Source organism: Cardiocondyla obscurior, unplaced genomic scaffold (genome assembly GCF_019399895.1).
Source record: "Cardiocondyla obscurior isolate alpha-2009 unplaced genomic scaffold, Cobs3.1 scaffold48_0_253740, whole genome shotgun sequence".
In the NCBI taxonomy this organism is placed as follows: domain Eukaryota; kingdom Metazoa; phylum Arthropoda; class Insecta; order Hymenoptera; family Formicidae; genus Cardiocondyla; species Cardiocondyla obscurior.
Window position 1 is genome coordinate 131000 of NW_027228796.1, and position 10658 is coordinate 141657.

At 56.4% G+C, this 10658-nt stretch overlaps 1 protein-coding gene across 1 annotated transcript; it reads left to right on the forward strand.

Moving 5' to 3' along the window:
- The first annotated feature begins 3576 nt into the window (after positions 1-3576).
- Positions 3577-10127, forward strand: LOC139112758 (uncharacterized). The gene is made up of 3 exons (XM_070673819.1): positions 3577-3880; positions 7551-9437; positions 9496-10127. Exons 1-3 carry the CDS (start codon positions 3577-3579, stop codon positions 10125-10127), a joined length of 2823 nt encoding a protein of 940 aa, XP_070529920.1.
- Positions 10128-10658: the final 531 nt, after the last annotated feature.

Here is a 10658-nt window from a genome sequence, read left to right on the forward strand (position 1 = left end):
CCGCCTCCAACGGCGAAGAAGAGGAAGGGGAAGAAGAGGAAGCCGCCGAACACCGCGGCCATTACTGTCACCTGCCCTGCGGGCAGATACACGGAGGTCCTCAAGCTCGCCAAGTCTAAGATAGACTTGGAGAGTCTGGGGATCTCGGAACTCCGATCCCGTCGTGGTTTGACGGGGTCGATAGTGTACGAGGTAGGAGGAGAAGGTAATTCGGCCAAGGCGGATGCCTTGGCCGAGGCAATGAGGAAAGCGCTGGAGGGACAAGAAGGTGTCAGAGTCCAGCGCCCCTCCAAGATGGCGGACATAAGAATCCGCGACCTCGACGACTCCGCTACTACGGAGGAGGTCGCGGACGCTGTGGTGAAGGCCGCAGCCATTGACAGGAAGGAGATTAAAGTTGGGCCGCTGCGGGGGTCGTATAGTGGATTGTACACAACAGTAGTGCGTTGCCCCCTTGCAGCGGCCAACTTATTGGCGTCGAAGAAACGCCTCAAAGTAGGGTGGATCTCCACCAAGGTGGAAATCTTAACAGAGCGCCCCCTGCAATGTTATAAATGTTTGCAGGGGGGCATGTGAGGAGAGATGCCCCTCCGCCATTGACCGCAGCAAATGCTGTTTCAGATGCGGAGCGGAGGGGCACCAGGTGGCCACTTGTGAGGAGCCACCTAAATGTGTGGTGTGTGAGAAGGCGGGTCGACCGTCTTCTCACAAAATGGGCGGAAACTCCTGCCCCGCACAGGTTAGACAAGTGCGGGGCAGTGGAGCCATAAGAAGTAGTAAGGAGAAGCGGGCGCGGTCTAAATCTGGAGCAAAGACCGCGCCCGCCACTGTTGCCTCTCAAGAGGCAGATAGGAGTGGCCCCGAAGCGATGGAGATCGCGGAGTGACCCAAAGAGCAACGCGCGCGCGTACCGAGGGGGCGGATAAGGGGGCAGGTGTCTGGAGGAGACCGTACCTGGTTCTTCCAATGGCTAGTACGGCCATCCTCCAGACGAACTTGAATCACGCCCGCCAGGCACAAGACCTTTTCATCCATAGCCTGGCGGAGCGTAAGTTTGGTATTGGGATCGCTGCGGAGCCATACTTCATCCCCCCCCAACATCCAGGTTGGGCTGGGGACACTCTAGGCTCCGTAGCGATCACGTGGACGTCGCACACTCACCCATGTTCCCCACTGTCATCCGGGAATGGGTGGGTGGCCGTTCAATGGGTTAGACCCGTGATAATCGGGGTATATCTGTCCCCGTCCCTCGATCTCGCCACTTACGAGAGACTCGAGAGATCGGGGACTTTGTAAAGGCCCGGCATCCTCAGCCGGTTCTCCTGGGGGATTTCAACGCTAAGTCCCCAGACTGGGGTTGCCCCCAGCGAGACCGGCGAGGGAGTTGGTAGAGGTGGGCGGCCTCGGCCTCCTCATTGTCAACGAGGGGGCCGAGAGTACCTGTGTGGCGTGGCGGGGCGAGTCCATTGTGGATTTGACGTGGGCAAGTTCATCTGCCCAGGGACTCGTCGGGCATTGGAGGGTGCTGACGGGCTGCGAGACATTATCAGACCATGTATACATCGGCATGAGTCTGTCCGCAGCCCGCGCCCTCCCGATCTCCCGCTTCCAGGAGACGTGTCGTAGGAGGCGGTGGGCAATACGTCATCTCAACAGGGACCTCCTCACCGCAGCATTGGAGGGGGTCACCTGGCCCACCGACCTGCCCAGAAGTAACGCGCTGGAAGACGTGGAGAGTCTCTGCAGCGCCCTGTCAGATGCATGCGACACCGCCATGCCACGGGCAACAGGTCACCCCTATAATGGGGCGTATTGGTGGACGGAGGAGATAGCGACGTTACGCCACTCCTCTGTCCAAGCCCGGCGGGCGTTCCTTCGCGCCAGACGGCGCCGGAACGAACCCGCCGAGGCAGTTGCGGCCGCCTACGCCTCTTACAGTGAGGCGCGCCGGGCCCTTAAGGCGGCAATAAGAGCCGCCAAAGGAGCCGCGTGGGACGCACTGATGGCGTCAGTGGAAGAGGACCCCTGGGGGCGCCCGTACAAGATCGTCACTGGACGATTGCGCCCCAGAGGTCCTCCAGCGACAGAGTCCCTCGACCCCGCTGTGGTCGAGGAGATAGTAGCGTCGCTCTTCCCCCAGGAAACGGGGGAACGAATTCGGCAGGGGCCCGTGCCTATGGGTGTTCCCTGTCCGGGTGGAGCGACGCCGACCACAGTGTGGTCGAGGAGGAGTTGGCCCAGGCCATTAGAGTCCGGAGGAACAAGGCGGGACCAGATGGAGTCCCGGGTGAAGTCCTCAGCCTTTCCTCCGGGGTACTGGGTCAAAGACTCTGTCGCGTGTACACGCGGCTTCAGGAGGTATCTTCCCCCTGTGTGGGGACGGCCTCCCTTGTCCTTATTCCCAAGGACGGGAAGCCTGTTGGAGAGCCGTCCTCATATCGGCCGATATGTCTCCTGGACGAGGCGGGTAAGCTCTTCGAGCGAATTATCGCCGGCCGCCTTGTCCGGGAGATAACACAGGGGGGAATAGCGCTGCAGGAAGCGCAGTTTGGATTCCGCGAGGGAAGATCGACAATAGATGCTATAGCATCACTTAGATCCCGCGGAATCCACCAGAGAGGGAGGGTGTTGTTGGCGGTATCGTTGGACATTGCGAACGCCTTCAACACCCTCCCGTGGAGAGAGAGGAGGCCTTGGAACACTTCCAGGTCTCCCCGTACCTGCGCCGGGTAGTGGGCCAATACTTGGATAAGCGGCGCCTGTCCTATGTCAACCGGGACAGGCGCCCTGTTGTGATGGAAGTCGAGCGCGGGGTTCCGCAGGGGTCAGTGTTAGGCCCCCTGCTGTGGAACCTCGCGTTCGACAAGGTATTGAGGGCGGCACTTCCCCCGGGCTGCGGGGTCATCTGCTACGCAGATGACACCCTGATAACAGCCCGGGGAGTAGATTGGAACGAGGCCCACGCCCTGGCGCAGGTAGGGACGGACATCGTGGTGTCAGTGATATCCGGGCTGGGGTTGAAGGTAGCGCCCCACAAGACAGAGGCCATGTACTTCTACGATGCCTCTTGGGGGCGCCCTCCCCCAGCCCGAATTATGATAAGTGGAGTCCCCGTCCAGGTGGGGCCAAACATTAAGTACTTAGGCCTCACGCTGGACGGGAAATGGGTGTTTGGGGACCACTTTGCTAATGTGGTCCCCAGAATGGGCAGGGCGGCCATGACACTTGGCCGCCTTATGCCCAACTTGGGTGGTCCCCTCCTGGGCGTCAGGAGATTATACGCGGCAGTCGTCCGCTCCATTGTACTGTATGGAGCCCCTATCTGGGCGGACGACTTGCCGCGTAACAAACGCTGGCCAGTGTTAAGCAGGCGGAGCGTAAAGTGGCGGTGCGGGTTGCCCGCCTGTATGAACTACCGCAGACGCGGCGGCCGTTATGGCGGGCATCCCGCCACTTGATATTGAGGCCAAGTCCTACGCCGAGCGTTACCGGCGTAGGACTGAAATGGCCAGGCGGGGGATCAAGCCCCCCGCTTCAGCGCTGGCCAAGCTCCGTCTGCTTTGCCGGCGCCGGGTCATGAGCCAATGGGGCAGTCGCCTCATGGCCATGACTCCTGACGCCCATGGTTTTCGAGTTATCGGCGCCGTCCGTCCACACTTTCAACAGTGGATGGACGGCGTCATGGTTGGGGGGGGACTGCCCTTTAAGGCGGCACAGGTGGTCACCGGACATGGTGCGTTCGGTGACTACCTGTGCCGCATAGGTAGGAGTCGCACTCCCAAGTGTTGGGAGTGCGACAATAGCCGGGACTCGGCCGACCACACTTTGGCCGAGTGCCCGGCGTTTGTAGAGGAGAGGGCCGCTCTTAGAGCGGCGATAGGTGAGGACCTCTCCCTCCCGGCTGTCATCAAAGCCATCACGGAGGGAGAGGTGGAGAAGGAAGCGTTCTTCTCCTTCTGCGAGGCTGTTATCTCGCAGAAGGAGGAGAACGAGAGGGTTCGGCGCGGAGAGGTCGCGCCGGGCCCTCTGCAGGTGGGGACCCCGGGGGTGCGACAAACTTGTCGTACTCGCCGGGGTGTTAGGGCGCATTTGCGCCGAAGTTAGTGTTATGGGGGGGACCGTGGGGACTTTACCCCACAGGATTCCCCCCCCAATTAAAATCGGCCCTTCTTAGGGCCAAGGTAGGTGGGCCGCGCGCCGGTGATAGCCTCTGGGAGGCGGGGGACCCAATAGCTCCCGAAAGGGTGAGGGTTTCTCCGTCTCTCAGCTTGAACCGGCCGCGGCCTTGAGCAGAGGAGGGGGTGGCAACATAGACGGCTGGGAACCGTCTGCCGCCCCCTCGCCCAGGAGTTGGGCGTCGGTGAGAGCGTGGTGGTCCCCTCTCACCGAGAAGTTATCAACATCAGGAAGTGGCCCGGTCTAGTCAACATGACCGGGTGCCGGGGCTTCCCTCCGCCAAAAGAGGGGATGTCCCTGGCCAGGCAGAGGCCCCCTTAGTCAACTGGGGGCCCGGCGATGCGCGGGCGGTGCGGAGTTTGCAATACATCCGTAGTTCCCGTGCCGCCCGCAAATCATTGCCTGCGCGAGGCCACCCGTGTGGTTTTAGTGGGTATTAGGCAGCACTTTTGCATAAGACCTGAGTCCCACATAACCCCCGGAGTTCCCAAGCCGGGGGTATCCGTAAAAGGATTTCCACACGTTAAAAAAAAAAAAAAAAAAAAAAAGGTTAGGTTAGGTTGACTCTCAGAAGGGCACCGGCCCACGCGCCAACCCCACCTCCTCGTGGTAGAGTCGGTAACTCCCGGTACTCCCCGGAGGCTGACGGGGCTCTGGCTTCGGGCGAAGTCCACACACCGGTGTGGAACTTCGGGCGGCGGATCGGAAGACGTAGGTTATAAGTCGTGGCGGAGGTAACGGCAAAGTACTCTTCGGAGTATGGCCGGGGCTTTTAGTCCTAAAGCCGAAGCACGACTTGGCCGAAACTGTCTCTGCTGAAACTGCCACGCGGCGCTTAGAGCGCTGGCGAGGGAGCTTCACTCCCTTGCATCGGGTGGACTGGTGGCGGAGGAACTTGTAGCTGCATGCAGCTGTAAGTCCCAAAGCTATAAGTCTATACCCGTGACATTTTACCCCTCGGGGTAAATTGTCTTCGGGCACGGGTCGGCTGGAAGCTTCGGCGCCCTGGCAGCGTGACGGCTTCTGGCACGGCCCTGTCCGCTTAGGTAGCTTGGCTCCCGTTTGCAGGAGCCTCGGTAGGCGTAGGCATGACTCGGGAATCCGGGTGCACCGAGTCAGCCATCGGGCGTTAGTTCTTCAGGTAGGAGGTTCCGCCACATGAGCCACGGCCATAGAGCGGAGCCAGAGGGGGTTCGAGTCTGCCCCTCGATAATCCGCAGACTTCGCGTCGCGTTCGGGTTCGTGTACTTATTCGCCTAGTGCCCAGTGGCCAGAGCGAATTCGGAGTCGTGCCTGCTCTAAATCGCAGGCATCGTTTCTCGCGAGCGGAACACTGGCCGAAGGCTTTTGGCCCGAGGACTAAGACCGCTACAGGGGTCCCATCCTCACCCTGGATAAATAACGGAGGATGGCTAGGATTAGTTTACCCCTGCATGAAAGGGGTCCGGGTAGAGGACGCATTAATGTCGCGCGGCGCCGGGCGGCCCCTCGGGGGAGTTAGGCTGGCAATGCGAGGCATCGAACCGTCCACTGTAGGGGTTATGTCTGCCCCTCAATAATTCCGCAGACATAGACTTCGGGTAGGGTGCATGTGATCTGACGGTCCGAGGACCTGAAGGTCACATGTGCAAACTGGGGTTCGCCTTCCCCCACGTATAAAAACACGGAGGCGGGACACGGGAAGGAGACGGTTCATGGCCGATGTGATACGCCGCTTGCGGGGGCATAAGTTCGGACATGAAACGTCGAACAGAGGTCCACTTACCCTCTGTATAATAAATCGGAAGTGGGCGGGCCGGGGGTGGTTCGCACTTGGCGAAGCATCTCCGGGAATGGCGTGGCCATCAGTCCGGGGCGCGGTGTCCGTGATCGTCGGGATTCAGCGATGTGGGTATCCCCTGGGGTCTCCTCCTCGCGCCCCGAACGCACGCGGAGGGTGTCAGGCTCGTAAGGTTGGGCGGTTTACCGTTCCCTTCTGAAAAGAGCCGTGGCGAGAGTGGATACCGCGCCTTGGACTCTTGGTGTCCGTCTAGTGAGGGTCCACCTCCCCTCACTATAATCAATTCGGAGGCCGGTTATTAGTGGCCCGGCGCAGTTGGGGGGGGCACGGGATGTAGAGCCGCTGTAGTATGGTGGCAACGTGTCTGGGTGCTTGCACCCAACCTCAATTCCCTCGTAGTGCGCCACCTTGTCGTGGTGAGGGGGCTTAAGGGATCGAATCAACGATCCGCTGGGGCAGTACTGGGACTTGTCCCGGGGAGGGCCCGGCGGGGAGGTTCGATCCTACTAAGAGCGCACAGTACCTTCCTGGCATTGCACTCCGAGTACATCACGTACTCGAGCCGGGGAAGGTACACCCTCAGGGGCCACAGAGGCCGTCCCTTTATTAGGACGGTGTAGATCTGTGGTTCGGGACTTGGCGTTCCCGAGGGTTCCTGAGCCCGGCGACCACTTCGCCGAGAGGGTGGGTATTATTCCCCCCAAGGTGGTAAGGGATGGCGACCCGGAATACAAACGCCCGGCTTGTCAGGGTCGTGAGGGGAGGTCTTCTGACTTCCTCCTGGCAACCTCAGGGGCCACAGAGGCCGTCCCTTTATTAGGACGGTGTAGATCTGTGGTACGGGACTTGGCGGTCCCGAGGTGCCTGAGCCCGGCGACCACTTCGCCGAGAGGGTGGGTTTTATTCCCCCCAAGGTGGTAAGGGAAGGTAACCCGGAATGCAAATCCCGGCCGGCTGGGGCCGCAGGGGTATTGGTTTCCCCGCCATGCCACCCGGGGGGGGTTGGGTAGGGGGCCTCCCGCTCAAGGGGAGAAGATCCCTTTCTGAGGCATTGCACGCGGGTGCTCCCGCAGCCGAGGTTAGGGATTACCTCTACCCGTTTCCGGGGCGTACGTGGTGCGTTCCTGGGGCGGGTACGAGTATACGCACCGGAGTTGCACACCGGGGGTGTGACCCCACGGTCTCCGGGGGCGTAGGGTGTTCCGGCCTGCGGGCTGGGCACCCCAGGGAAGACGTAGGGGGTGTTTCGGGCCGCTCGGAAGTCTCCGAGGTGGGCCTGGTCACCCCGGGGAGGTTTTGACTGCCGCGGGGCCGCTCGGGCATACTCCGAGGCGGGGCCTGTGGTGTGTCGTTGGAAGGAGTCAGGAGTATGGAGGCGGCTAGGTCGGAGTCGGCAGGGTGGGCACCCAATCGGCCTATGGGACGGAAACCCTACAAAAACCAACATGATACGGAATGACAATGTCGGCCCATAATAATGCAGCTTTACCGTCTCAGGGGATTCGGACCCCCAGAGACCGGCGTTGGGAGAGTGCCGTCCCGGCTCTCTCTTCGTCGTCATCACACGACGGGCGATCCAGTGCTTGCTCCGCAGGGGCTCTGGTGGATAATGCATCTGCGACGAAGGAAGAAGAAGACCACGACCTCACCATCATTGAAGTTCAAGAGGGGACTCATACGTGTGAGGACGCAGCCGTTTCGGAAGAAACAGAAAAGAAGAAGTCACGGATTATTTCTGTGGAGACCGTGCCTCCCGGAAAATATGTATGTGGACCTAAATCCGTGAAAGAAAAAGGGAAATATCTCCCTATCAAGGCCAACGCGAAGTCTCCTCCTCCCAGGAAAAGGAGCTTCACAGAAGAAGAGCTCGTCTCGGTATCCAGAGGCAACTCATCGGACGCGGACACCGCATCAATAGCAGGAGATTCGGACCTCACCGACGCATCTGTAAGGACGGCAGCATCTGGAGCATCCAAGCGCTCGAAGAGAAGTTGCGCTACACCTAAGAAGAAAGGAAAGGTAGCCAACAAAAGTCCGAGAATAGAGATTTCATCCGATGATGAAAACTTATTCGACGTCATGCGGTCGAAAGCTGTCCCTATGAAGAAAAGGGGACGCCCAGTCACTACAGGTGAAGGAGTAGGAATCTCAGCAAGGGAAGCTGCAACAAAAACCTTGAATTTCCTCAAGGAAGAAATTAAGACGCACCAGGAGATACTGGAAAATGCGTATGACCCTGCAGAATTTAAAGGCAAGAGAAAATCAGTTCTTGCAAATAGAATAGAGGAAGAAACACAAAATCTTCCAGAGAGGGATATCGTCTCCAGCATTCTAGAAGCTGCTCAGCGGATAGATGGTGTTGCCACAAAGTCTACCAACCTCAAAGGAGGTTTCGTTAAAATACTGCGTGAGTCGGCGCTTAAAATCGCAATTGGAGTGGATGCAATTACACACAAATCCTCTCCAAGAGTAAATGAAGATGCGGAAGAAATTCGCAGACTGCGAGAAGAGGTACAGGATCTAAAGAAAGAACTAGTTACCTTAAAGTCACAACGGGACGTTAACTTAATGCCTCCTCCTCTACCCTGTGCTGGTGGAACGGAAGAAAATCAAGAGGCAAACCAGATGGAAGTTGAGGAGCTTGTAAACGAATCATCGGTCTTACCGCTTCCTCCAAGAGAACAGTGGCCCAAAGCCATCAGGCCAGCTGTTGGTGGCCGTCGTAAAATTCTCAGCGAAGACGACTATAAGGAAATCAGGGTGCCCCCCGTCTCTAAAAATACTGGTGCGACTTCTGCTCTTCAAAGAGAAGACGTAGAAAAAATTATCGACAAGAAGCTGACAGCCTTTATGTACATAATGAAGGAAGAAATGAGAAGTCTTCTAACTTCCGTCAAACAGTCAGACTCTGTTCCTTCTACTTCTCGCGAAGTCCGATCTACTAATAGTAAGACAACGGCTGCTAAAAGTATATCTAAAGGAAATGTTCCTGGAAATCTTAAAAATAATAAAAACCAGGACAAGGGCCGGATAACACAAAAGTCCACTGCCAAAGTTCCCCCCGATAACGGTGGGAAAGATACAAAACAGCTTGATAGGAAAGCTCAGCCTGTCTCTGCCAAAACACTTTCTTCTACAACAACATCAAAAGAAAAGGATCCCTTGGAAGAAACATCGTGGTCACGTGTAGTTGGAAGAAAAGAAGCTAAGCAGGCGAAGAAGACGCAAGATCCAAAGAACTCTGGAAGTAAAACCCAAGCGACTCCTCAAGTTCGCAGTGGGGCCAAGAAAAAGAAAAATAAAAGAAGAAGAGTTCCACGAACAGCGGCTATCGTGTTATATGGTCCCCAAGATCAGATTCCGGACATAATGAAGGATATAAGAAAGGAAATAAAACTTTCTGAAGTAGGAATAAACAACAAGGTCACCACTCGTAACACGATTACTGGTGCCTTGCTGTTAAATATCTCTGGACTGGATAGTGAGCCAAAGCCGATGCTTTGGCTGCATGCATGAAAAACGTCCTAAAAATCGTAAAGACGTTAAAGTAGACAGGCCGTGTAAAACGGCAGAAATCAGAGTTCGTGGTTTAGAACCATCGATCTCCGTACAAGAAGTAGTGGAAGCGGTAGCGGAAAAAGGCGGATGTCAAACCTGTAACATAAAAACAGGAGAAATTAAACGCATCGCCGGAAATCATGGCAGCCTATGGCTCCAACTACCACTTGCAGCAGCTAAGAAGGCATCAGAAGAAGGCGTTCTAGAAGTAGGATGGTCAAAGGTTAAGATATCATTGCTAGAGGCTCGTCCTTTAAGATGTCATAAATGTTTAGAGAAAGGACACGCAATGAATAAATGCCCGGAAAAGATAGATAGATCGGGTAGGTGTTACCGTTGCGGAGAATTGGGCCACGTCGCTAAGACATGCACCAATCAGCCAAATTGCCCGATCTGCAGTGATATCGGCAGAAAGGCAAATCACGTCTTGGGTAGTCAGCAATGTACTACTCGAAATAGGAAGGGTAGAACACAGAAAGAAGCTGATGCTTCTCCTTCTATCGGCGATCAAACTGCGTGTTCGTGTCCTCATCCCAGCACAAGCGGAGCAGCGAAAGAATCCAGCAATATGGAAGTTGACCTCCTGGAGGGGGAGGAATCAGAAACATATTAATGGCCTATACGATATTACAAGCTAATATCGGACATGGAAGAGAAGCTCAAGATCTGTTTATACAGAAAATGGTGGAATGCAACTGCGTGTTAGGAATAGTGTCCGAGCCTTACAGGATACCTCCTAATCATCCGAATTGGACCACAGATACTCTGAAATCAGTTGCGATTACATGGAGGTGGTGGCCAGGTGCCCCCATCTGTTCCAGGTTAGAAAATAATGATCATTATACAGTGGTAAAATGGGGACCACTAGTGATCATTGGAGTATATCTTCCTCCATCTGGCACTCTAGCAGAATTTGAAGAATGGCTTAACAGCATAGAAGACAGCGTTAGAAGACATCATCCGCTCCCTATAATAATTTGTGGAGACTTCAACTCGTGGTCGGAAACTTGGGGCTCACGGAAAACAGGAGCAAGAGGATCTATGCTAGAAGAATGGGCAGCTTCCCTTGACTTGGCACTCGTCAACCGGGGCACAACATCAACGTGTATTCGCCCTCAAGGTGAGTCAGTAATTGACCTCACAT